This window comes from Dendrobates tinctorius, unplaced genomic scaffold (genome assembly GCF_039654945.1).
Source record: "Dendrobates tinctorius isolate UK_male_01 unplaced genomic scaffold, ASM3965494v1 ptg000004l, whole genome shotgun sequence".
Classification (NCBI taxonomy): Eukaryota; Metazoa; Chordata; class Amphibia; order Anura; family Dendrobatidae; genus Dendrobates; species Dendrobates tinctorius.
This window is the reverse complement of record NW_027361672.1, coordinates 39,714,215-39,742,134: the sequence shown is the minus strand read 5'-3', so window position 1 is coordinate 39,742,134 and position 27,920 is coordinate 39,714,215. Positions and strand designations below refer to the sequence as shown.

The window sequence follows — 27,920 nt, the reverse complement described above, 5'->3', positions numbered from 1 at the left end:
CCATCCACTAGCGGGACAATAAATAACAGTAAGCGAAAACGAGGTGTGACACGCAGTGCGCCCCGCCCTATTCTGTGTATTTCCGGTGTACGTACACATGCGGCGGTGATGGAGCGTCTTGTGTCTGGGAGGCCTCATCATTTACTGCAGGAGCTGAAGGACTTTACCGCACAATGCCGGAACCGGCTGTCACAGCTGCTGCAGGAGCTGGGCTGGGAGCAGGAGGCTGCGGGTGGAGAGCAGGTCTGTGCGGCGCAGTATGGAATACACTCCTCTGTTCCAAGCCAGTGCGCCGCCTACTGGCGGGGGTCTCTGGCGCAGCACAGGATAACTCTTTCTTGTCTGCTGAATGGCCAGTGCCAGTGACATGCCCTGAGCTCTCCCTGCAGGAGAGTTGTGCACAGTGACGCCCCCTGCGGTGTCTTTGTGTTCTCAGTAATGCTGTGACACAGCTGCCCGTCTTATTGTCCCCATAATAACTTGTCAGCCTCACTGCCATGTTACAGCAGGTACCAGGCTCGCTGCGTGCAGGCATCACTGCTATGCCCAGTCTCTGGAGCTCCGCGTTTAAAGGGGTTATTGGCCCCCTCCCTACCCAATGGAGCGTATTACTTACTGGCAGGAAGCTAGTAACTACCAGGTGGCTATGTCTCCTGGCTTATAGTGATCTCAGACCACGTATGGTGGCGTGCTTCTTGTGATGTCAGGACTGATGCTCCTTCATCAGAGCAGAAGAGAAGAAGCTGCTCTGTCAACATGAAGCTGGAGAATTGCCGCCGGAGCCATAAGAGACGTCACAGGGCAGAACAGGTAGCTAGCAACGACCTGCTGGGAACGTCTTGGCCCATAGGGAATGAGGACAGACAAAAACTCCAGGTTAGCCACTTTCTATGGGGCAGAAAGGACCGCAGATGTGTTTTGTTCCTGGCAGTCCTTTAGGCTGAGATCACCCACTGAGGATTTGCTGCAGATTTTGAGCCCGTACCTTCATAAAATCTACTAAGGGCCCATTTATATGAGCCGTCCACGGCTGAGAAATGACCGCCGGTATGTACAAGCCAAGCGGCAGTGGTACTGGTCTGTTTAGACAGGCCAATCCGCATCCTGTGTGCAGTGAATGAGCGCTAATTGTTCTGTGCGCGGAGAATACCATGGTCTCGGCAGCACTTCTCTAGTTTCCCCAGGATGACGTGCTGCCGAGGATGAAGACCATAATGGTGGCCTGAATGATCCATTCACCCAACGAACAAGTGTGTTTGATTCTTTGCCTGCAGGTTTTATACAAACCAATAATGGGTGAACGAGCGTTTGTGATCGGTTTGTCAGGATGAGCCGTGACGTTCTGCATCCAGTACAGGTGATCTGAGTATTTTCTACTCCATATGGCAGATATGATGGCCCCTTCATCCGTGAGAACAATGGGCTTTTTCATTTCTGAAAATTGCTGGGTTAGCTTTATTAAATGACAATATGGCTATTTACTATGTATAGTAGCCTCGTACATGGGCGGATCCTCAACATGTGAACTTGTCCATAAGTCTGTGAAACGGTGGGATCATAGTAACGGTGTTTCCCTCCACTAGGAGACTGCAGTGTGTCCCTACGACTCTAATCACAGGATGCCAAGGACGTCTCTGGAGAAACATGTCGTCCTATGCAGACGTCGTCAGATGGGATACAGCAGGGAGGAGGTAAGTGTCCTGCTAATGCTATGGCACGCTACAATCAGCTTCTGATTCTTTTTTCCTCTGTAGTTCTTTGCCTGATTGTGGGAACCTTACAGCCTCTGGATCCAGTGATGCCAGGCTGTTGCTTTTGCCATTGTAAAAGCTTTGATCAACATCCTTCTTATCTTAAAGGAAATCTGTCACAGAAAAATATTTCTTTAAGGCTATGTGCCCACGTAGCGTTTTAACACGCACAGTGAAAACTGGACTCCTTCCCAGAAATCGCGCGTTTTTTTCCGCGAGATTTCACCGCGATTCTGTTCGCAATTTTGCTGCGATTTTCTCAAGCACTTTCCAAGCAATTTGAAGCATCGCTTGGAAAGTGATTGACAGGTTGGTCACACTCGTCAAACATAGTGTTTGACAAGTGTGACCAACTTTTTACTATTGAGGCCGCCTATGCGGCATCAATAGTAAAAGATAAAATGATAAAAAAAAATAAAAAATCGGGGTATATTTACCTTCCGACGTCCCGCGCTGCCACAGCGTTGCCTTGCGAGACCTGTGATGACGTTGGTCTCGCGTTACTATAGCGATCTCGCGAGACCACGTCATCACAGGACCTTGCCGCAAGGCATTACTGGGAATGCTGAGGCCCAGGAATGCAGCGCGGGACGCCGGAAGGTAAATATACCCCGATTTTTTTTTTTTTTTTTTTTTTTACAGGGGTATGGTACCCAGGGCCTGGAGGACAGTCTCCTCTCCTCCACACCGTGGGTACCAACCGCACATGAGACGCTTAACTTCCCGCATGGTGGGCATAGCCACATGCATGAAATAAGCGATTCTCATGCATTCCTATGGGTGCGGAATCGCGGCAGTTCTTTGCGATTCCGCACAAAAGAATGATCATGCTGCGATTTTTTTTTTTTTTTTTTTTTTTTTTTTTTTTTTTTTTTTTCCCCGCGCTGCGATTCCGCCGCGGAAAAAAGCGCAGCATTAGCACAGCATGTGTGGAATGCATGGGGGGCGTTCTGTACACAATTTTTAAATGTTTTGCGCCGAAAATCGCGGCAAAAAAAGCTTAAAAATCGCATCATGGGCACACAGCCTTAAGGCGTACCGACACAGTGCCCCTTGCACCCACTGTAGTGTGAATGTTCCCTCTGGAGCAGGTGACTGCATCCTCAGCATCTTATACGGTTTCAGATAGATGACCTAAGGGTGGCCGTACGTCAGAGAGCTATCGGCCAATATTCCCTCTCAATTCCCACAAATACTGTATGTGCTCTCCATGTGGAGAGGAGAGTAAGCTTCTGCAAGACATTTTATGCAGTTGCTTATCCACATGGCGATTAAAAGGCTCAGCGTTTAAAGAGGTCTCTGTAAGGCTGGTTTCACATTTTGCGTATGGTGTAGCTGCGGAGGGATGTGGACTTCCTCCGTGAAGCTCCACCCCCTGCCGTGCCTCCTCTGAAGCTCCGCCTCCATCGGCATGCGGCCTGTGTACCCTATCTTTAGCATTGGATACGCAGGCCGTGCCGCTGGATGCGGATGCCTCTGCATGCGCCATTTTGACGGTGTGGCGACCTGCGCCGAATGCAACGTGTTGCATTTCGGTGCGGTCGCTGAACCGTCAAAATGACGCATGCAGAGGCATCCACATACATCGGCACGGCCTACGTACCCAACTTGCCAACGGAGGCGGAGCTTCACTGAGGAAGTCCGCATCCCTCTGCAGCTCCACCATACGCAAATGTGAAACCAGCCAAAATGGATGGTCACCTGTCCCAACGAAATCTGAGAGTTTGTCAAACTTTACTCTCGTGTATGAAGGGAATCTCATGAAGCACCTTTATGGCTTATCCATGGGATTTACCTCAAAGGTCTAGTAGATGTAGGTCCAGCTGCTGGGACCCTCACTTATCTCCAGAATGGCAGTCCTCTGACCTCACCCCTACTGATTCTGCCTGGTGCCACCTTGACAGGAATGCTGGCAGCGCGTGCATTACTCTTTCACTGCTTGGGTAGTACAATCTTGTAGGCGCGCTCTGCTGTTCTTGGACTCTCATGGCAATGAATGGCATGCACCTATTAGAGAACCCCCCTCATAGAGAGCGGGGAGGGTCCAAGAGGTGGAACTTTCCTGTGAATGTCACAAACGTTTCTCATCAGACTTTCCCTTTTCTGCCATGCTCCTAATATTAAGGGGAGAGTCCATCTTACACCAAGTCTCTTATCAGTATGCGTTTATTCCTTTTTGTGTTTGTACCTTTTAACCCCTTCGCACCCGAGCCTGTTTTTGCCTTCGTGACCGGGCCAATTTTTTCAATTCTGACCAGTGTCACTTTATGAGGTCATAACTCTAGAACGCTTCAACGGATCCTACTGATTCTGACATTGTTTTCTCATGACATATTGTACTTCATGATGGTGGTAAAAATTTTTAGATATGATCTGCACTTATTTGTTAAAAAAATCAAAATTTGGCAAAAATTTAGAAAATTTTGCAATTTTCAAACTTTTAATTTTTATGCCCTTAAATCAGAGAGTGATATCGCACAAAGTAGTTAATAAATAACATTTCCCACATGTCTACTTTACATCTGCACAATTTTGGAAACATAATTTTTTTTTTTTTTAGGAAGTTATAAGGGTTAAAAGTTGACCAGCGATTTCACATTTTTACAACAAAATTTGCAACACCATTTTTTTTAGGGACCACCTCACATTTGAAGTGAGTTTGGGGGGTCAATATGACAGAAAATACCCAAAATTGACACCATTCTAAAAACTGCACCTCTCAATGTACTCAAAACCACATTCAAGAAGTTTATTAACCCTTCAGGTGCTTCACATGAATGAATGGAATATGGAAGGAAAAAATAAACATTTAACTTTTTTTCACAAACATTTTACTTCAAAACCATTTTTTTTTATTTTCACAAGTGTAAAAAGAGAAAATGAACCACTAAATTTTTTGTGCAATTTCTCTCGAATACGCCGATACCCCGTACGTGGGGCTAAACCACTGTTTGAGCACACGGCAGAGCTCAGAACGGAAGGAGTGCCGTTTGACTTTTTCAATGCAGAATTGGCTGGAATTGAGATCGGATGCCATGTCGCATTTGGAGAGCCCCTGATGTACCTAAACAGTGGAAACCCCCCACAAGTGACCCCATTTTGGAAATTAGACCCCCCCAGGGACTTATCTAGATGTGTGGTGAGCACTTTGAACCCCCAAGTGTTTCACTAAAGTTTATAATGTAGAGCCGTGAAAATAAAAAAAAACACATTTTTTTTCCACAAAAATGATCTTTTAGCCCCCAATTTTTATTTTCACAAGGGTAACAGGAGAAATTGGACCCTAAGAGTTGTTGTCCAATTTGTCCTGAGTACGCTGGTATGCCATATGTTGGAGAAAACTACTGTTTGGGCACACGGTGGGGCTCGGAAGGGAAGTAGTGACGTTCTGAAATGCAGACTTTGATGGAATGGTCTGTGGGTGTCATGTCGCGTTTGCAGAGCCCCTGATGTACCTAAACAGTGGAAACCCCACACAAGTGACCCCATTTTGGAAACTAGACCCCCCAAGGAACTTATATAGATGTGTGGTGAGCACTTTGAACCCCCAAGTGTTTCAGTAAAGTTTATAATGTAGAGGCGTGAAAATAAAAAAATCATTTTTTTTTCCACAAAAATGATCTTTTAGCCCCCAATTTTTATTTTCACAAGGGTAACGGGAGAAATTGGACCCTAAGAGTTGTTGTCCAATTTGTCCTGAGTACGCTGGTACCCCATATGTGGGAGAAAACTACTGTTTGGGCACACGGTGGGGCTCGGAAGGGAAGTAGTGACGTTCTGAAATGCAGACTTTGATGGAATGGTCTGTGGGCGTCATATTGCATTTACAGAGCCCCTGATGTACCTAAACAGTGGAAACCCCCAGTTCTAATTCCAACCCTAACCCCAACACACCCCTAACCCTAATCTCAGCCCTAACCATAACCCTAACCACAAACCTAACACCAACACACCCATAACCCTAGCCCTAGCCCCTGCATTTTTTTTTTTTTTTTACTTTTTTTTTTATTTTTGTCACAAGATCGCTGCCCTGCGATCTGACTCATAGTAACGCCACTTCACCTCTGATCACCTGTCAGTGTGAGATCAGAGGAGAAGCAGCGTTACTATGTGACAAGATCGCTGCCTGGCACATAATAACGCGACTTCTTCTCTGATCTCACAATGACAGCTGATCAGAGGTGAAGCAGCGTTACTGTGTGACAAGATCGCTGCCTGGCACAGCTGTGCCAGGCAGCGATCTAGTCACACAATAACGCTGCTTCACCTCTGATCAGCTGTGAGTGTTAGATCAGAGGGAGAAGCCGCGTTACAATGAGGGAGATTGCCGGGAAACAAGCAGCTTTCCCAGCGATCGCTCCCATTGGCTGCTGTGACGCTGACGTCATCGGGACCTGAACCAATCAGGTCTGGATGACGTCGGGGGTCCCAGCATGCATTGCGCACCGGGATCCCCGCGTTGGAAGGTATGTGGGGGTCCCGGGGGGTGCAAAACCGCCGACAGTAGATAAACGTCGGCGCTGCACAAAGCCCAGCAAGCGCCAACGTTTATCTACTGTGGGCGGTCGGGAACAGGTTAAGATATGAATTCGATGGCCCGTAAGGATCTGACATTTTATAATCCTGATCCTTTTATATACACAGGCAGTCGTATACGATCCCCAGTTTTTCTATGAAAAAGCAAAGGTGACCTCTGTTATTATAGGTATGTATGCTTTTGTCTCTCTATGCAAGACTAGAAATGATGATTTCCCCCATTATGTGAGACTGCAAATGAAAAACCATGTATGGCACTGAAGAAGTAAGAAAGTGCCTAACTAAGTTTAAAGAAATATTCACATTGCAAACATTTCTTCTGTATCAATAAGACAGGCCGCAGAGATCCAAAGAATAGGGTCCCTGTTTCTAGAGAAGTGCTGATGTGCACGAGGCTTCTCGATTTCCCATAGGGTGTAATGCTGAATGGCCACCAGATCTCTACAAAAGGGACAGGGGGCTGTCAAGTTAAGGTCTGTAGACTCGTGGCCATTACCGTACATCCCAGCTTTAAAGGGAATCTGTCAGTAGGATCAACATTCATAAGCAGTCTATAGGAGCACGCAGGTCATGGGAACCTGAATAAAATAACTTGATATATGTGATCTGATGACTTATTTCAGAGAAATCCAAATTTTTGTTATATGTAAATAAGCTGTTAAGATCTATGGGGCGATACAGATCTGTAAGAGAATCTGCCTCCAGAGATTTTTTTTAAGTTGTGGTGTTACCAATATGGTACATCTGGATCAGGAAAGCAGACTGTCAGTCATTACATGTCTCACACGGGTAACTTTCGTCTAGGAGGGTTGATGTTCCTGACATTACCTTTAAATGTTTATGGTGGGAGACTCCTTTATCTTGAATTGTAGACGTGTTACAGATACTTCATAAAATATAGCTCCCAGTTGGGTTTTGTTAATGGTGAAGCTGCCTTTGGGTACTGTGAAACCCATTGCACTTGTAAGCTGATGTTATGGAAGCAGGTGTCATTGTGTGTTTGAAGCAAACCTTATTCCAGTATGGTGGATGGTAATCCTGTTAATATTTTCATCCTAACAGATAAGTCCAAGCAGTACCAGATAATTAAAGATGCCTGGAATAATGCTCCTGCCGTAAGTGAAGATAAATCGTGGGACAAATGTAAGTGTCTTAATGCTGTGTTTATACCTCATCTCCTAGTAGTGCTGACCTCATTATGCAGTACACAAGTGTAGCCACTAGATGGAGACAGTATATCATCTCTACACCCCGAATAAGGATTTCTCTAGGACTCGAATATGCGAATTTCCTCTTCAGAACTCTATAGTGCCACCTGTTGGAAGCAGCAATCCTACAAGTCATAGATCCTTTAACGAGTCTTGCAATGTGACTTACGACAAAAGCCAAATCAGAATCTCAATTTGCAGACACGGTGTTTCTGGCTATTGACCTTAGTCAGTGCAAAGTATGAGATCTGATTTGGCTAAGTGAGAGGCTCTAGGCTGAGGTTTAAGGGGTAATGTTGTTCTTGTGGAGAGTGACATACTGGCTCTGGCATGCCAAGGTAGGGAGGCTTAAGGGAGAGGAAATGTCCTGTGTGATATAAGGTCTTTATAGTTGTACTAGTAACTGTTTTGCCATCATGTTTGTACTTTTGCCTGTTAAGTCATTCATTGTGTATATCAAAGCATAATCTGTTTGATTCTTTCTCTTTCCACAGCGTGGGTGAGTATAGAGCGGGAATAGTCCTGACAACCACTGTGCTTATGTGCAGTATCCTTTTTGAGTAATATCCTTTTATAAAGAAAATACACCAATTGTGCTTATAGTAATGGGTCTATTTCTTATATAATGAGGTTCCCAGTGTTCAGATTGCTTAAAGGGGTTATCTGGTCTAAAACGTTAAGTCTGATTCTCTGGTTTCCTCGCCGTCAAGGGTAGTCACAAGACTCCCGGTATGTGATGTGCGTACTCTCACCAGAATCCCACTAGATGGTTTTTGGCCTCGCACAATTTACTTGCGTTGTACGTGCGCTTTACACAATCTAGTCTGATTCTGATTATTGCATACCCAGTCACGTGACCGCCATTCCCGGCGCTAACACCGGAGAATTCTCAGTGCGTGCTGTGTGAGGATTCCCAAGTGTGTAGTCACATAGATTGACTGACTTCAGACTTGTCGTTTTAGACCGGACAACCCATTTAATAGAAGTTATATCCCCTCGTTGAGAACCTTCTGAGCTTTACTTTTTTACTGCTCAGCCAGTAATTGGTTAAGGGGCATTAGGAATGGACAGTAATGTGCCAGGACTAAGGAAGTGGAGCGATCAATTCTTAATAGCAGCGATTTGTTACGTCTCTTGAGCCCATGGTTGAGTTGCTTGGTATTAGAAGTGCAGTCAATGGGTATGGATCAATAAAGCCGTGCTGGTAGTTATGCCACGTATCAAATAATTTCTCGATATTATATTACACTCCTCAACATTGCAACGCTAAGAAGGAAAAGTCGTGGAATTATATAAAATCACTGTTAATGATATGCAAATGATGAAAAAATGTAAATGAAGGTTTTCAAAACCTATTTATTCAGTATAGAGTATGAGAGCAACATGCAGAATACACACGTATTGGCATGCTGTTAATAATGTTTGTCTGAGGAAGGTTCTGCCACACTGAATGCATGTGGGTTTGTAAGTCATCAAGATCTGCTGCTGGCAGCCCCCTTTGCAGTTGCCAACCAACTGCAGATGTGAATGATGGCAACAGACGCTGCTCGGTCTACAAGTAACATGTAGCTGCTCTGTTAAAGGATGGTTCCTAGGACAGTTTGGAAAAGTGGCTATACCACTGGTTCCACAATTAACCCATTCTGTAGTGCAAGGGACACTGGACGTCACATGTCAAACCTAAGGCATCAAACATCATTTCTCAAAAATGTCCCATGATCTGTATTTTAACACGACAACGTCAGGCCACATGTTTCTTGTACTGCTGTGAGAGCAGCCTGTGTGGCCTAAATTTGCCTCCTTGGCCTGCAGCGTCTCCCTCCGGTCTTGTTTTCAATCAAGCACAACTGGAATGTTATTAGACGGCAGTTGCAAAGGAAGCTGCCAGCAGCGGATCTTGATTTACATTCCTAAGTGCATTTAGTTTGGCAGACCATATTCCTCAGACAACCATTAGTAACATCATTGATAGTAGCGAAGGTGTATAAGTCTGTGTATTTCTGCATGTGGTGCTGATACTTGACGCTGACTAAATTAAGATGTTTAGAAATGTGTTTTTTTTTTTTCCTCATTTGTATGTCATTAACATGCCTATCCAGTCTGTGATTTAGCTGTGCTTGAGGAGTCATGATATCTTGTTTTTCATAAATCAATGTCCGTGCCCACTGTTTATTCCTAGTTATCTTGTTTTTACTTTTCTTTATTTGCTTTGGTTTTTGCTTTGGATTCTACATTCTTGCAGCCTTTCCACTAGCTCCAGCTATTCTGTATAGAATGGTGATGTGTGGTTTATCCACCACCTAAGGGCAGTGTTGGCTCATCAGGACAACCAGAGAGAAGGACATGTCTTGTTTGTTTCGCTTGTGTTTTTTATTTTTATTTTTTTAATATATGAAGATGCTGCACTCTTTAATGAAACTAGGAAAAACGACTGTTAACTACAACTATTTACACTGGCTGATTTGCTGTTTCTTTGCTGTGGTGTCTGTGTAAAGTGATGCATATTATATCTTTATGCCTGGTTACTTTAGGTGAATGTGTCATTGTCATTTCAATATGGCTTTTCCTTTTATTCCCTCCAGGTAACTACTCTACGTCAGCTGCTGAGGTTCCTCTGAACCACAAACGGGCCATCTGCGATCTCACGGCTGCCGATCGTCTTGCTATATATGACCATGTCCTTCTAGAGACTAAGAAGCAGACCACAGTGGAAGAGAAAAGTGCATCTGATTTATTTGAGGATTTAACTGCCAAGATCAATCAAGGTTACTGAATGTTCCCTTCTAATTCCTTACTGACATATGGCGTCTTATGCAGGCTCAGGAACTGAGCAGATCATGGCTATATTATTAACCTGTCAAATGCTGCTGGCAGTCTGTGACAGAAGCAATTACAGCACGCATCCTGGGGGGGGGGGGTGCTGCTCTAATCAGCTGTCGCAATCTTGGGGTGACGATGAGTTGCCACAACAGCTGAGGGTCTGCTGAAGAACCCCGCTCATGCTTTGCATGATTCCACTGTACTCTTGGAAAAGCCTTGCAGCCGGCTTAAATGGAATCTGTCACCTCATTTTAGGCTTATCAGATAAAAATATCATTGTATTGAGTGTTTTCTATACATTTCCCACCAAGTTTTGAATTCCCCCTGACTCCCCATGAATCACCCAAAAATATCTTTTTTCTTTCACATTTCTTTTTCATGCGCAGTATGCTTTGCACAACTTCGGGCAAAGACGGAAAAAAGTAGTTTGCATGCGCCAGAAGTACTAAGTCCCGGAAGTATTTTGCTGCCATTTCTGTGTTCCGGGACATACAGGTAGTTCACCGGCGCATGCGCACTAATGCTTTTCAGCTTTGCCTGCAGTTGGGCAAAGCATACTGCGCATGCGCGATTGGAGATTGCAATGTGCACGCGTGAAATATGGACGAGAACTACGGAAATTACCAGAAATATTGCGTACAGGGGTGAAGGGAAGGAGCAAAAACACAGCCCATCGGACCGGACCCAGCTAATTTACATACAGCACGGGTGAAAGAAAAAACACTCTACAATCTGAAAATGAGGTGACAGATTCCCTTTAAGACTTTTGTGCTTGTCTTATCAAATACCTTATATCTTGTGAACATACATAGTCTGTGAATGAATACGTACACCTATCTATGTATTATGGACCCATGTTCAATAGAGCAGTGTTGTGGGGTGTTTTTTATTTTATGGTTGTGTGATCTTACACAGAGAATGAATGGAGCTGCAGTGTGCATGATTGACCAAAGCTCCATTCACAAAGCCCCGATTCAGTGGGGAGGAGGGGTCTAGCAGTCAGTCCCCAGTGAATGGGGATTAATTTCCAAACTTAAGCGTGCCACTTTGACTGCTTATCTTGCATTAGACAGAGATGATGGAATACACTTTCAAAATTAACTTTTCTATGCTCAGACTTTACAGGATTGCTTTTTTTTTTTTTTTTTTTTTTTTGTTTTTTTTTTTTGTTTTCTTTTGAAGATGATGAGCAGAGGTGTCCCAAGTCCCATCTGGAAATCATTGCCGAAATGAGGGACTATAAAAGGAGGCGTCAATCTTACAGGGCTAAGAATGTCCATATCACAAAAAAGTCCTATACAGAGGTAATATAGCGGCAGTTTAGTTTGTTTGGGTATTTTTTTGTTTTTCCTCCCTTTGGCAAGTACATTGAGATATGCCTATACACCACACTTTATTCAGTGTTTAGCTTGAACTCCCCCCACACAACCATAATACATGTGGGCATATTGTACTGTTTGTGCATTGGTTTCAACCTGTTGATGGGGAAAAGATGTGGAACACAGGATTAGGGGTTAAATTTAATTTTTTTATTTTTTTTTTTATGTCTATTGGTCCAAAGGAATTAAAAAAAAAATGCATGATGCATTCTGCCATAAAAGAGAACCATTTTTCCTCCTGATAATGAGTGTAGGTCGGAGTGGGCCAACATTCAGGCTATGTGCACACGTATGCAGAAAATTTCTGCATAAAAAACGGACTCCTTCCCAGAAACGCACAATATTTTCCGCGCGTCCCCAGACACATAGAAAATAGGTAGAAATGCGGAATTTTCTGCGAAATTAATGAGCATGCTGCGTTTTTTTTTCGCGGAAAAACGCATCAATATGCACAAAAAGTGCAAAATGCATTAAAATGAATGGGAAGCTTCTTTTAAGCGTTTTTTTGGTAAATCCGCAGGAAAAAACGTGAAAAAAAAAATGCTGTGGGTGAAGACAGCCTAAGATGTACAACTATCTGTACATGTATACAGGTTTGCGAGTTGATAGTATTCTGTACCGATCTTATTCATTAGACCCCAAACCACAGATCATGTGACAGTTGAACAAATGGTACAATGGGTTGAAAAAGTCCTTTTAAAACTGTAGACACTATTTAATCTCTCTTTCTAGATTATGCGAGATGTCATCAATGTGCATATGGAAGAGCTGAGTAGTAAATGGCATGACGAGGTCCGTGATGATGCCAGCTCCTCAATTTCTTCTTCCTCAGTGAAAAGGTGATTACAAAATTCAAAATAAGGGCATAGGGGTTGTCGAAAAATTAAGATAATTTACTAATAATTGGAAAGTAGGCCTCGGTTCATCAAAGCTTGTATGATAAAAACTGGCATAAAAAGCTTTGAAAGGTAGTAAAATGTTCACACAATGCGAGGCTGTGCAAAAATCTCTTGACGTTTGGCGTTTTCACCCAGCTCTGACGAAGTAGGTGGCATTGGGTCATGCCAATCCCTTGCTCATCAAATCCGCAACAATGAATTAGACGAGCTGTGGCGTCACGCTAACGTCCTGCCTCAGATCTGCACATTTTGGGGAAAAATGTTGCAACTTTTCAAAGCAATTTATGCCAGAATTCTTTAGTGTTTTGCATCAAACTCGCACCGCATCATGGTGGAGGATGATTAGCATTGTTTTATGGGTGGGCACGAAACTGGGAGGAAAACAATGGTCATTTGTTTATCGGCATAAAAAATGAAGCACTGTTTCTCATAATGAACCTTTGCTAAGGAGAGGAGAGCCTGGTTACTTGATGGATTAAGATGCGCATTAATCTGAGTTGATGGCTCTCTACGATGAAACCAAAACTGTCGTGTGAGTTCTTCCAAACCTTAAGTGCTATAACCATTTCTGTAAATGTTTTATTATTTGTCTCTTCAGGAGAGAAAGATCTCGTTCTACAGAGTCCAGACAGTCCGGAGAAAGTCACAGAGATAGACATCGATCTGGACGTAGAAGAGAGCATAGCAGTAGTCCAGGGAGGCGGCGAAGTAGGGGCAGGGATTCTAGACACAAAAAAGACAGGCAAGTTTGTTTATATTTCTCGTTCGCCTTATTGGGGGACACAGAGACCATGGGTGTATGCTGCTGCCACTAGGAGGCTGACACTATGCACAAAAAAAGGTTAGCTCCTCCTCCGCAGTGTACACCCCACCGACCGGCAGGGAATTCCTCAGTTTAGCTTAGTGTCAGTAGGAGGTGGACACGGGTCTTTCATTAGACCCTTATCTACCTCGATGTGCGTCGTTTCTTTTCAGGTTTCCGGAGGGATACAGTGTGAATGGTCACAACTGTACTCCCACAAAGAGACTATGAGTACGGCGTGTACTGCCACCCCGTATCCTCATAGCTCTCTGTAGCAGGACCAGAGCTTGGCACGGGTGCGTGCCAGCGATCCGGAGAGTCCTCACCCCCCGCCTTCCACCCACTCGCCCACCAGAGCCTGTCGGTCGGATGAGGCGCGGATACCACAAAAGACGCAGACAGCGTGGGATACATCAGGTACCTTTTTTGCAAACGGATCACAGGGTGAGTATGCAGTCCAAGTCGCGGCCCCCTGGTGGTTTCAGGAATCTTGGGAGCGGTCGCCAGGGGAGCACTGTAGGGTCTCTGCGCCTCCCGACGGCGCCGCATCCGTACAGGCCCCGGCTGTTGCACAGGCCTTGTTCTGCGCTTCCCCACTTCCTTCTTTCTTCGGGCAGGGGTAGTGCAGGAATCGAGCGGTAATGGGTAGGGAGGTGGCCGCGGCGATGCTGCGAGACCTCCGCGCCGACCTGGGCTGATAGGCGGCCGCCGTCATTAATTTAGTCCCCGGCTTCATTTCGGGCCTTCTCTGTTGTGGCCACGCCCCCCGCTCTCTCTCTAGCGGGCTTCTCTCCCGCCCGTTCTAGGACCACCCACCGCCTCTCTAGAGCCTGTGGTGGGCAGCGGGCGGTACCTTCCTTGGCTCAGCAGCTAGCTCCGCCAATCCTCATGTGAAGGCGTGCGTTTATCCTCAGGCTGCCGCCATTTTCTCAGCCTGTCAGCCGAACACAGAGGGATCCCACGTTCTCCTCTGCTTGGGCCCTGCTTCTTCGAGCTGTATATCAGCACCTTTGGGGACACCGGAACGTGAGTCTCTGCAACTGCAGACTGACACCCTCCTCTGCCTTCTGTCCCCCAACCTTCTGGCATTTCTTCAGGGTCCTTCCTTTCTTCCTTCATTATGCCTAACTCTAAAGCTGAGCGTGGCTGCCCGCCGGCCCCCACGGGCTCTCTAGTCCAGTTCTTCGCTTGCTCCTCTTGCAATCGCAAACTTCCCTCAGGTCAGCCTACTCCCCTCTGCCTGGACTGCAGCAATCCCATTCAGCATGACCCCGTCCAGGAGCCATCTAATGCGCCACGTGAAAGCGAACCCCCGCCCCATTCCTGGTTGGGCCTCGTCTCTTTCTCAATCTGTGGCAGACCTCACCAGGGTGTCTCAGTCCCTAGTAGCCGTCCTTGATAAGTTGCCCCTGGACACTTCTGCAGGGTCCAGCAGGTCTCAAGAGATTCCTTCTGAGTCAGCCAGCGTTAGTTGCAAAAGACCCAGGCAGGATCTCCAGCCGGAAGCCTCTCCTCGTCCCATCTCACCGCAGAGTCCTTCTCAGCAGCCTCCTTCCCGGGCCTCCTCTCCCGAGTCAGGTGAAGCGTTCTCGGACAGGTCTTCTGAGGGGATTTTAGAGCTGGATTCAGACCAGGATGCGAACATGAAGGTTACGGTGCAGAACCTCATTGCAGCGATTCACCATACCTTAGAGATTGCTGACCCCACTGCGAAATCCTCAGATCAGGAGGTTTCGTTCAGACGGGCGGAAACACCCTCCAGGGTATTTCCTTTCCATTCCGAGTTTGGAAAGATTTTTACCAGGGAAAGAGAAGAGGAAGAGGAAAGCGTCTCGGCGTACTGTACCCGTTCGCTAAAGAGGTCACGGACAACTGGTCTGCTTCTCCCTCGGTGGACCCGCCCGTGTCCAGACTTTCTAATAACACGGTTCTCCCGCTTTCAGGTGTGGCGTCTCTAAAGGATTCTAATGATAGGATTATAGAATCCTTAGCTAAGTCTGCCTTCGAAGCGGCTTCAGCGGCGGTATGTCCAAGCTTTGCTTCATCTTGGGCAGCAAAGGCCATAGCTACTTTGGCAGAGGATCTTCGTTAGGGCATCCTAGATAAAGCACAACCAGAGCGGTTGGCTGATCTCGCCAATCAGATTTCCCATGCGGGGGATTATTTGCTTTCTGCTTCTTTGGATGCCGCATCCTGCGCAGTTCAGGCGTCAAGCAACGTTGTGGCAATCCGACGTACAATTTTGGCTCAAGGTCTGGCAGGCGGACTTGTCTTCTAAAAAGTCTCTTACTAATCTGCCTTTTCAGGGAGTACGCCTCTTTGGATCCCAATTGGACCAGATTATTAAGGATGCCACCGGAGGCACGAGTTCCCTCCTCCCTCAGTCCAAGCCTCGCAGACCTCCACTAAGGCGTCAGTTTCGACCCTTTCGGGCTTTCCGCCGTTTGAATATGGCAGAGAACCCATCCAACCAACAAAGACCGCAGGCGCGCCAAGATAGAAAGAAAGTTTCCTTCAGGCCCACTCCCTCCTGGCGATCCCACTCTTCCCAGGGCAGACCATCCAGATCTGGACGGTCTACATCTGCATGACTTGTCGGACTCCCGAGGGTCCCTTCCAATTGGGAGGTCGACTCCTCTTCAGGGACGTCTGGCTGGCCTCAGTAGAGGAAGCTTGGGTCAGGGAGGTTGTATCGTCAGGATACAAGATAGAGTTCGTCTCTCTTCCACGGGATCGTTTCTTCGAATCCCGTCCTCCAAAAGATCCAGCCTTGATCCCGGGGTTCTTTACGGCCATCGCCTCTCTTCAGTTACGGGGTGATTGTGCCCGTTCCAGACTTGGAGCGGTTCACGGGGTTTTATTCAAACCTGTTTGTGGTGCCGAAAAAAGGCAGGGAGGTCCGACCCATCTTGGATCTCAAGCTTCTCAACAAGAGAGTCCGCCTCTGCCACTTCCGGATGGGAAAGATGGTGGCGGCGACAGAGACAGTTCCCTTTGCCCAATTTCATGCCAGACCTCTCCAGCACGCCATTCTGTCGAGGTGGAACAGGTCGGCTCTGTCCCTGGATCGCCCTGTTCGTCTTTCATGCCGGATCAAGCGGTCACTCAACTGGTGGTTTGCGTCACCTCTCTTCTCCTTGGGTCGGTCTTTTCTTCCCATTCACTGGCAGATTGTAACAATGGATGCCAGCCGCCTCGGCTGGGGTGCAGTGTTCCACAATCACACTGTTCAGGGTCGTTGGTCGTCTCAGGAATCAGCTCTGCCGATCAACGTCCTAGAGATACGAGCGAGCGATCTATCTGGCTCTCGTCCACTGGGAGAGGCTGCTCAGGGGCTTGCCTGTCCGGATTCAGACAGACAATGCCACAGCGGTGGCATATGTCAATCGCCAAGGAGGGACACGGAGTGTCTCAGCTCTGGCAGAAGTGTCCAAGATTCTTCATTGGGCAGAGATTTCTGTCCCGACAACTTCCGCGGTACACATTCCCGGCGTAGACAACTGGGCCGCCGATTTTTCTCAGCCGCGAGGGTCTCGCGGCGGGAGAGTGGTCCCTACATCCGGAGGTGTTTCATCTGCTCTGCCGTCGATGGGGAACCTGATGGCGTCTCGCCTCAACAGGAAAGTCCCACAGTTTGTTTCCAGGTCTCGAGACCCTCTGGCAGTGGGCGCCGACGCTCTGGCCGTTCCTTGGTCGCAGTTCGAACTCCCCTACCTGTTCCCTCCTCTGCCGCTTCTTCTCAAGCTGTTGAAGATCAAAGCAGAAGGAATTCCAGTCATTCTCATCGCCCTGAAGGTCTTGGTTCGCGGACATTGTCAACCTTCTCGCGGACGCCCCCTGGAAGCTTCCAGACAGGGCAGATCTGCTGTCTCAAGGCCCGATTTGCCACCCCAATTCTCGGCCGCTCAATTTAACGGTGTGGCTGTTGAGACCCAGGTTTTGAAACGGGCAGGATTCTCCGATCAAGTAATTCATACCATGATCCGAGCAAGAAAGCCATCATCTTCCAAAATTTATTATCGTACTTGGAAGGCCTATTTCACCTGGTGTGAGGCCAATGACATCGCGCCCATGTGCTTTTCGCTCCCTTCCGTTCTGGCGTTTCTTCAGGCAGGGCTGGATGCGGGACTTGCCCTCAGTTCTTTGAAGGGTCAAGTTTCGGCGCTGTCTATTTTATTTCAGAAGACGTTGGCCTCCCGTCCTCAGGTTAAAACCTTTCTTCAGGGCGTGGCTCACACGGCTCCTCCATACCGAGCGCCAGTGGTTCCATGGGATCTTAATCTGGTTCTTGAGGTTCTGCAAGGTCCTCCTTTTGAACCTCTCAGGGATGTTTCTCTTTCTCTCCTTTCTTGGAAGGTAGCTTTTCTGGTGGCCATCACTTCCATCCGGCACATGTCGGAATTGGCGGCTCTTTCTTGCCGCTCGCCTTTTTTGGTACTTCACCAGGATAAGGTAGTTCTGCGGCCTCCGCCCTCTTTTCTTCCGAAGGTGGTGTCCTCCTTTCACCTCAATGAGGATATTCTGCCTTCCTCTGTCCGAGTCCATCTCATCCTCGGGAGCGGTCCTTGAACAAGCTGGATCTGGTCAGGATGCTATCTCTCTAGGACGTCTTCCTTGCGAAAGACTCTTTTCGTCATTCCAGATGGGGCGCGGAAAGGTCACCCGACCTCCAAGGCTACTATTGCTCGCTGGATCAGATCGGCAATTTTGAAGGCCTACCGGGTTAAGCATCGTGTGGCTCCTCCGGGGATCAGAGCGCACTCTACCCGGGCAGTGGGTGCTTCCTGGGCAGTACACCACAGAGCTTCCGCGCTGGAGCTTTGCAAAGCTGCAACCTGGTCATCGGTTCACACGATTGTGAAATTCTACAAAGTCCACACCTACGCTTCGGCGGACGCCAGCCTAGGTAGAAGGATTTTGCAGGCTGCGGTGGTGAGTCCGCTGGCCTGATGGAAGTTTGTTTCCCACCCCAGGGACTGCTTTGGGACGTCCCATGGTCTCTGTGTCCCCCATTAAGGCGAACGAGAAAACAGGATTTTTGGGTTGCTTACCGTAAAATCTGTTTCTCGGAGCCTTCATTGGGGGACACAGCACCCTCCCATGTTCTTCAGCTCCTGTTCTTCCTTTGGTTGATTGGTTACAGTTGAGTTGTTTGTTCTGTTTTCAATCTATTCTGTTGCTTCTCCTACTGCTTTCTCACTAACTGAGGAATTCCCTGCCGGTCGGTGGGGTGTACACTGCGGAGGAGGAGCTAACCTTTTTTTGTGCATAGTGTCAGCCTCGTAGTGGCAGCAGCATACACCCATGGTCTCTGTGTCCCCCAATGAAGGCTCCGAGAGACAGATTTTACGGTAAGCATCCCAAAAATCCTGTGGTGTTTTTTTTTTTTTTTTTTTTTTTTTGATTTTAGCACCCTTCCCCCATTACAAGGCCAACCTTTTGAAACAAATTCTAAAATTGTTTTTTGGTTTTTTTTTTACTCATTAACAGCTTCACGCTGCAGCCCTTTTCAGTTTTTGCGTTTCTGATTTTCACTTCCCTTCTTCCCAGAGCCATAATTTTTTTTTTTTTTTTTTTTTTCTTTTTTTCCGTCAATATGGCCATGTGAGAGTGGGATGAGTTGTGCTTTTGAATGATATGATTGGTTTTGCCATATTGTGTACTCAAACGGGAAAAAACATTACAAGTGCAATGCTACAATTTTTTTTTTTTTTTTTTTTTTTTTTAACCATGTTCACAATGCTAAAACTGACCTACCATTATGATTCTCCAGGTCATTACGAGTTCATAGACAAAAATTTTTAAAAAAAAATTGCGACATTTTTCATGATCTGGGGATGGGTTAGGGCTTATTTTTTGCGCGTCAACCTGACGTTTTTAACTATACCATTTTGATGCAGATACGATCTTTTGATCGTCTGTTATTACATTTTAATGCAATGTTGCGACAGTAAAAAAAAAGTAATTTTGGTGTTTTGAATTTTGCTTTTTCTCGTTGCGCCGTTTAGCGATCGGGTTAAATTTTTTTTTTTTTTTTTTTTTTGATCGGGTGATTCTAAATGCGGAGATGCCAAATATGTAGGTTTTAATTTTTTTTTATTTTGAATGGGGTGAAAGGGGGATGTTTTGAACTTTTATATATAATTTTTTTTTTTAATATTTTTTAAAAACTTATTTTACTTTTGGCATGCTTCAATAGTCTCCATGGGAGACTAGAAGCTGCCATAACCCGATCGCCTCCTAGCAATCCGGCATTGACAACCATAGAGGTCTCCTGGTCATGCCGACCCATCAGTGACCTGCGATCAGATGACGGGGCTCACCGATGGGCGGATTTTCAGTGCCATTGCTGGAAGCTCGTGTTAAATGCCGCTGTCAGTTTAAAAGTGGCATTTAACGGGTTAATAGCCACGGGTGGATCGCGATTCCACCCGCGGCTGTTCCGGGCACATGTCAGCTGTTAAAAACAGCTGACATGTGTCAGGAAAGATGTGGGCTCACCCCGGAGCCCACATCAAAGAGGGAGATGCGACATGCGCATTAATATTACGGCGCATATCGTAAAGGGGTTAAATTCCTTAGTTCCAGAGAGATGGGCCTTTTTGTTTAGTGCCAAATTTCATGTCTTCTACCCAGGCGGCGTTGGTCATGGGGTAATGCAGAGCAGCCTAAAGACATGCCCAAGGGAATCCTGTCAGCCACACAACCTTGGTAAAGTTCAGAAAAATGTAATGCTAGACAAAAAGGCCCGTACCTCTGGAGCTATATGTCCGATGTAAATAGTCTGTCACCCCCAACTGAAATTAAACAATTAATACATTCATATAGGTGACTTATCCACTATATAAATCATACTTGTGGCACATTTTTTAACTAGTTTTGCATTTTAGATTGCAAATGTAAATGATGGGGCTTTGGTGCACCCTTGATACGACCAAGTGCTTGGTACACCATTCACCCCCCCCCTCAATTATCATTACTGTCCTCTGCTCCTCCATTTGATCTCAAAGCAGCCTTGCATGTGTTGAATCCTCATTCGTGTGTGTGCACGGGCTCTCATCTTTCTTTCCTGTCCGCTAATGTGCGATCCTGTGTGTGCGCTACTGTAGACAAGACACGGGCAATCGGAGGGCACCCATAATATTATGTGCTCCCCAGACCCCTGCAAACGCTATTTATGTGCAGATATAGGATTAATCAGCAGCTAAATAGCGTTGAAATGATGCCTGTCTTACTACAGCAATGGCTACAGGGAGTGTGTATATGTAATTTTTCTGCCTGCAGTCTCCCGCTTCCATCATTTGGGGCAGTGCAGGGAGCTGTTAGTGACTGCTCGCTATACTGTGAGCACACCTGTAATTACTGCCCAGCCCTTTGATAGCCTGATTTACGAACGTGCTGCAGAGCATGCTGTCAAAGTACCTTGGCGTTGTTATGACTGGAAGTGAGTGGCTGCAGGGAGACTATAACTTTATTTCTCCATCGCTTCATTGGGGGACACAGAAACCATGGGTGTATGCTTCTGCCACTAGGAGGCTGACACTGTACAAAAAAAGGTTAGCTCCTCCTCTGCAGTATACACCCCACCGACCGGCACTAATTTCCTCAGTTTAGCTTAGTGTCAGTAGGAGGTGTACACGGGTCTTTCATTAGACCCCTATCTACCTCAACGTGCGTCGTTTCTTTACAGGTTCCGGAGGGATACGGAGTGATCAGTCACATCCGTACTCCCACAAAGAGACTATGAGTACGGCGTGTACTGCCACCCCGTATCCTCATATGTCTGGATGGCAGGACCCAGAGTCCGAGCACGGATGCTTGTCAGGCGATCCAGCTGGTCCTCGCCCCCCGTCTCCCACCCACTCGCCCACCAGAGCCTGTTAGTCTGGAAGAGATGTGGTCCTTCTTCTACAAGGACCATTGCTGAGGGGTAAGTATGGGACCCTGGAGCATCAAGCCCTTCCCCTCCCTGCCTCCCCGGCTGCTCCTTTCTTTATCTTTTGGCCTGCCATGCTGCAGGCCCGGGTACCTGGAGGAGCGGGCGCATGTATGGGGTAGCGATCACGCGGGTGCAGCGTTACCTCCGCGCCGCCCCGCGCTTCCCGCCGGCCACCGCTTTCTAATCCAGGCCCCGGCTTCTATTGCGGCCTTGTCCGGCGTCGCGGCCACGCCCCCCGCCTTTTTCCTCAGGCGGGCTTCTCTCCCGCCCGTTCTAAGCCCGCCCACCGCTCGAGGCCGCCCTTCTCTCTCTCCACGTCTGCGCTCCAGGGGCGGTGCTCAGCCTTCTGGCCTGCCCATCAGCAGCAATCCTTTGCTGCAGTTAACCCGCCCTCCCTGTCTTCACAAGGAAGCGCGCTTTTTCTTTCCGGGCTCCCCTCAGGCGGCCGCCATTTTATCCAGCCTGTCAGCCGGACCTCATCGACTCTTCTGTGTACCTGCAGACTCGAACGAGCCTTGCAGCAGCGCTCGCCGGAAGCTTCCACAGGACGCCGGACCGTGAGTAGCTCTGCTTCTGCAGACTGACACCCTCCTCTGCCTCCTGTCCCCCAACCTTCCGGCACTGCTTCAGTGACTTTCCCTCATTATGTCTAATTCTAAGCCTGATCGTGCTCGCCCTCCGGCTTCCACCTGCACCTTAGTCAAGTTTTTTGCATGCTCTTCTTGCAAACGCAAACTTCCCTCAGGTCAGCCCACTCCCCTCTGCACCGACTGCAGCAACCCCATCCAGACCGCCGCCCTGGAGCCCCCTATTGCTCCGGGTGAGAGCGAATCCCCCATTCCAGACTGGGCTGCTTCTTTATCTCAATCAGTAGCGGATCTCACCAGGGTATCTCAGACCCTAGTGGCCGTTCTTGATAAGTTGCCCCTGGACGCCTCTGCAGGACCCAGCAGGTCACAAGAGGTTCCATCTGAACCAGCCAGCATGAGCCGCAAAAGACCCAGGCAGGATCTCCGGCCAGAATCTTCCCCTCGCCCCATCTCACCGCATAGTCCTTCCCAGCAGTCGCCTTCCCGTGCCTCCTCACCTGAGTCAGGCGAAGCGATCTCGGATCCGCCATCCGATGAGTTTTTAGAGCTGGATTCGGACCATACCGCGGACATGAAGGTTACAGTACAGAACCTCATTGCAGCGATTAACCACACTTTTGAGATCACAGACTCCCCTGCGGAACCCTCAAATCAGGAGGTTTCCTTCAGACGGGCAGAAACACCTTCCAGAGTCTTCGCTCCTCATTCCGAGTTTGCCAAGCTCCTCACCAGGGAAAAGGAAAATCCGACCAGGCGCTTTCAAAGAGGGAAGCGCCTCGGCGTGCTGTATCCATTCTCTCAAGAGCTCACAGACAACTGGTCGGCTTCTCCCTCTGTAGACGCCCCTGTGTCCAGACTATCTAACAGCACGGTCCTTCCGATTTCAGGTGTGGTGGCTTTGAAGGATTCTAACGACAGGATCATAGAGTCCTTAGCAAAGTCAGCATTCGAAGCGGCTGCAACGGTGCTAAGCCCAGCTTTTGCCTCCACTTGGGTAGCAAAGGCCATAGCTACTTGGGCGGATGATCTCTGCCAAGGCATTCTTGATGGAGCCCAGCCAGAGCGACTGGCCGAGCTAGCCAACCAGATTTCCCAGGCAGGGGAGTATTTGGTCTCCGCCTCTCTAGATGCCGCCTCTTGCGCAGCCCAAGCGTCCAGCAACTTAGTTGCAATCCGGCGTACGATTTGGCTCAAGGTTTGGCAGGCAGATTTGTCTTCGAAAAGGTCCCTTACCAATCTGCCCTTTCAGGGTGCACGTCTCTTCGGATCCCAGCTGGACCAGATTATCAAAGACGCCACGGGGGGCACAAGCTCTCTTCTCCCTCAGTCCAAGCCTCGTAGACCCCCTCCAAGGCGTCAGTTTCGGCCCTTTCGATCTTTTCGCCGCGCCGCGACAACAGAGCCTTTTTCCAACCAACAAAGGCCACAGGCACGCCAGGATAGGAAGAAGGTCTCCTTTAGGCCCACTCCATCCTGGCGATCTCACTCCTCCCAGGGCAGATCCTCCAGATCCAGAACTGGAAGGTCCACCTCGGCATGACTACCTAAAGTGTCCCGAGGCGCCTTTGCAACTGGGCGGCCGACTCCTTTTCTTCAGGGATGTCTGGCTGGCCTCAGTGGAAGACGCTTGGGTCAGGGAGGTTGTATGCTCAGGATACAAGATAGAGTTCGTTTCTCGGCCCCGGGATCGTTTCTTCGAATCCCGTCCTCCAAAAGACCCCGCCTTAGTTCCGGGCTTCTTTGCATCCATCGACTCCCTTCTCAGTTCCGGGGTGATTGTGCCCGTTCCCGAAGCAGAGCGATTCACAGGGTTCTATTCAAACCTGTTTGTAGTGCCCAAGAAAGGCGGCGTGGTCCGGCCCATTCTGGACCTCAAACTGCTGAACAAGAGGGTCCGCCTGCGTCATTTCAGAATGGAGTCCCTTCGTTCAGTAATCGCTTCCATGGAGGCGCAGGAATTCATGTGTTCGATAGATATTTCAAGATGCCTATCTGCATGTCCCCATCTTTCACGGACATCAGAGATTTCTGCGTTTTGCAATCCATCAGAACCACTTCCAGTTTGTCGCTCTGCCGTTCGGTCTCGCCACTGCGCCCAGAGTGTTTACAAAGATCATGGCGGCAGTGATGGCCCTGTTGAGGATCAGAGGTCTCGTACTCTTCCCGTACCTCGACGACATTCTGATTAAAGCTCCGTCTTTTCACCAGACTCTTCAAAGCCTTTCCATCATTCTTGACACCCTGTTCAGTTTCGGGTGGCTCGTAAACAAGAGGAAGTCCTGCCTCGTTCCGACTCAACGTCTTGTGTTCCTAGGCTTATTGTTCGACACCCGTCGATCGAAGGTCTTTCTCCCGGAAGAGAAGTTGATCTCTCTGCGGCGAGATGTTCGATCACTGCAGAGCCCGAAGCTTCCATCTTTCCGGTCAGCAATGAAGGTCTTGGGAAAGATGGTGGCGTCGACCGAAGCGATCCCCTTTGCTCAATTTCACACGAGACCGCTTCAACAGGCCATTCTGTCTCGGTGGAACAGGTCCGTTCTCTCCCTGGAGCGTCCACTTCGTCTCTCGTTCCGGGTCAAACAGTCCCTCAATTGGTGGCTGACGTCACCCCTCATTTCCCTGGGACGATCATTCCTTCCGATTCACTGGCAGATTGTGACAACGGACGCCAGCCTTCTCGGCTGGGGAGCTGTGTTTCGCAGTCTGATGGTTCAGGATCGGTGGTCGTCTCAAGAGACAACTCTGCCGATCAACGTCCTCGAGATATGGGCGATTTATCTGTCTCTCATTCACTGGGAAAGGCTTCTCAGGGGTCTGCCGGTCCGCATTCAGACAGACAATGCCACAGCGGTGGCATATGTCAACCACCAAGGGGGGACACGGAACTCCTCGTCTCTAGCGGAAGTGTCCGGGATTCTCCTCTGGGCAGAGGTATCGGTCCCAGCGATATCCTCAGTGCACATTCCCGGCGTGGAAAACTGGGCCGCCGATTTTCTCAGCCGCGAGGGTCTCGCGGCGGGAGAGTGGTCCTTTACATCCGGACGTCTTTCATCAGCTTTGCCGTCGTTGGGGGACTCCGGACGTGGACTTGCTGGCGTCTCGCCTGAACAGGAAGGTTCCACAGTTTGTATCCAGGGCCCGAGATCCTCTCGCAGTGGGCGCCGATGCTCTGACCATTCCCTGGTCGCAGTTCAAGCTCCCTTATCTGTTCCCTCCCCTTCCTCTTCTTCCCAAGCTGTTGAAGAAAATCAAGGCGGAAGGGGTACCAGTCATCCTCATTGCTCCGGATTGGCCCAGAAGAGCTTGGTTCGCGGACATGGTCAACCTTCTCGCGGACGCTCCCTGGAAGCTTCCAGACAGAGCAGATCTTCTGTCTCAAGGTCCGATCTGCCACCCTAATTCTCGGCCGCTCAATTTAGCGGCGTGGCTGTTGAAACCGCGGTTCTGAGGCGGTCAGGTTTTTCAGATCGGGTTATTCACACCATGATCCAGGCCAGAAAACCATCATCTTCCAGAATGTATTATCGTACGTGGAAGGCCTATTTCACTTGGTGCGAGGCCAATGGCGTTCTGCCCATGTCCTTTTCTCTTCCTTCTATTCTGGCGTTCCTCCAGGCAGGCCTGGATGCGGGCCTTGCCCTCAGTTCTTTGAAGGGTCAAGTTTCGGCGCTCTCCATTCTTTTTCAGAAGACGTTGGCCTCCCGTCCGCAGGTCAAAACCTTTCTTCAAGGTGTGGCTCACACGGCACCTCCGTACCGTGCTCCCGTGGATCCATGGGATCTGAATCTGGTTCTGGAGGCTCTTCAACTGTCTCCCTTTGAACCCCTCAGGGAAGTCTCCCTGTCCCTTCTCTCCTGGAAAGTGGCATTTCTGGTGGCCATCACCTCCATCCGACGCGTGTCGGAATTGGCAGCCCTTTCTTGTCGCCCCCCTTTCCTGGTGCTCCATCAGGACAAGGTTGTCCTACGGCCCCCGCCTTCCTTCCTTCCTAAGGTGGTGTCCACTTTCCACCTAAATGAGGACATTGTTCTCCCATCCTTTTGTCCGGGTCCAATCCACCCTCTGGAGCGCTCCTTGAACAAGTTAGACCTGGTCAGGGCCATGAAGGTCTACTTGGCTAGGACGTCTCCCTTGCGGAAGACAGACTCTCTTTTCATCATTCCAGATGGTGCACGGAAATGTCAGCCGGCCTCCAAGGCTACCATTGCTCGCTGGATCAGATCAGCAATTTTGGAAGCCTACCGGGTCAAGCATCGGGTGCCCCCTCCTGGAATTAGAGCTCGCTCTACCCGGGCAGTGGGTGCCTCCTGGGCGGTGCATCACAGAGCTTCTGTGCAGCAGCTTTGCAAAGTGGCAACCTGGTCTTCGATCCACACGTTTGCCAAATTTTACAAGGTCCATACCTACGCTTCGGCGGACGCCAGCCTAGGCAGAAGGATCTTGCAGGCGGCGGTGGTGAGTCCGCTGACCTGATGGAAGTTTTTCCCACCCCAGGGACTGCTTTGGGACGTCCCATGGTTTCTGTGTCCCCCAATGAAGCGATGGAGAAAACAGGATTTTTGGTTGCTTACCGTAAAATCTGTTTCTCGGAGCCTTCATTGGGGGACACAGCACCCTCCCATTTCTGCAACTCCTGTTTCTTATGTTTGTTGTTGATTACAGTTGAGTTGTCTGTTCTGTGTTCATTCTGTTTTGTTACTTCTCCTACTGCTTTCTCACTAACTGAGGAAATTAGTGCCGGTCGGTGGGGTGTATACTGCAGAGGAGGAGCTAACCTTTTTTTGTACATAGTGTCAGCCTCCTAGTGGCAGCAGCATACACCCATGGTTTGTGTCCCCCCCCAATGAAGGCTCCGAGAAACAGATTTTACGGTAAGCAACCAAAAATCCTGTTTTTCTCCCTGTTGCCTCTTTCACTAGTTATTCAGTTTTTTTTTTTTTCTTTTTTAAATCATAATATATTCTAATATCTTTTTTTTTTTTTCTTTGCTTTAGGGACAGAGATAAACATCATGGCTACAAAAGGGAAAAGGAGTAACTATATTTTACGTCACAGACTAGGAGGTTTTTTTTTTTTTTATTTTTTTTTATGGTTCATAAGCAACCCCATTTAATAAAGGGACAGTTGCCTAATGCATTATATAAAACTGGATGCGGAGGTCTGTTATTTACTGAGAACCAATCTGGTATTAATGTATCAATACTAAATAAAATTCTTTCAAAATGCTTTTTTGTACTAAATGGATCATTTTAACAAATGCACGACATGATTTTGTTGCACTTGCTAATATGCAAGTATTAGTTTTCTTCCTATGCTTGTTGCTGTAGTCTTAATCAGACTGCACAGCTCTCTTGTCCACAAAATGTTGATGGAGGAGCGTGTGACCTGTCCATCACTCAACACTAATTAAAAATAAATAAAACTCTGTGCCTGTGAAGGCTGTTTTTCATTTGGAAGAGGTTTAATAGGTATGATCCTCAATCAGTAGCCATTTTGAGAAAAGTAAAGCTGTGCAATGCAGTCTGTGAGGAACGCTGCTGTATTGTATCATCCTGATGGTGAGCTCTTGAAGATCAAACATGGATTTAAATGACTAACATTATAAAGGGCTGGTTAGGCATTGAACTTAGGAATACATTTACAAATGCTGCTGGGTTGGATGGTGTGGGGGGCACCTGACAGGTTCCCTTTAATGTCAGCTGTGAGAGAGGCCTTTTGTTGCTTGGAAGCCACCTTGGGTTCCTTTGTGACTTTGAGGGACTATTTTATACTCCTTTCACTTGGAATGATTTTTGTTGGTCGGCCACTCATGAGGAGAGAAATAATGGTCTTGAATTTCATCCATTTATACACAGTATGTCTGTGGATTGGTGGAGTCCGAAGTCTTTAGAGTTGGTTTTGTAACTTTTTCCAACTTGAAGATCATCAAACACTTTTCTTATAAGGTCCTCAGGAATTTCATATGTTAGTGCAATGATACATTTTGTGACAAACAG

The 27,920-nt window shown here is 48.0% G+C and overlaps 1 protein-coding gene across 2 annotated transcripts; it reads left to right on the top strand.

Annotated features, from left to right (window-relative positions):
- The first annotated feature begins 38 nt into the window (after window positions 1-38).
- Window positions 39-27,149, top strand: SNRNP48 (small nuclear ribonucleoprotein U11/U12 subunit 48). Of its 2 annotated transcripts, none has more exons than XM_073567205.1 (9): window positions 39-243; window positions 1,584-1,691; window positions 6,396-6,456; window positions 7,350-7,430; window positions 10,078-10,260; window positions 11,498-11,619; window positions 12,427-12,533; window positions 13,192-13,335; window positions 26,919-27,149. In XM_073567205.1, exons 1-9 carry the CDS (start codon window positions 109-111, stop codon window positions 26,959-26,961), a joined length of 984 nt encoding a protein of 327 aa, XP_073423306.1. In that variant the 5' UTR covers window positions 39-108; the 3' UTR covers window positions 26,962-27,149. The 2 variants fall into 2 exon arrangements, with proteins under 2 accessions (XP_073423306.1, XP_073423315.1); XM_073567214.1 differs by lacking the exon at window positions 39-243 and adding an exon at window positions 262-810.
- Window positions 27,150-27,920: the final 771 nt, after the last annotated feature.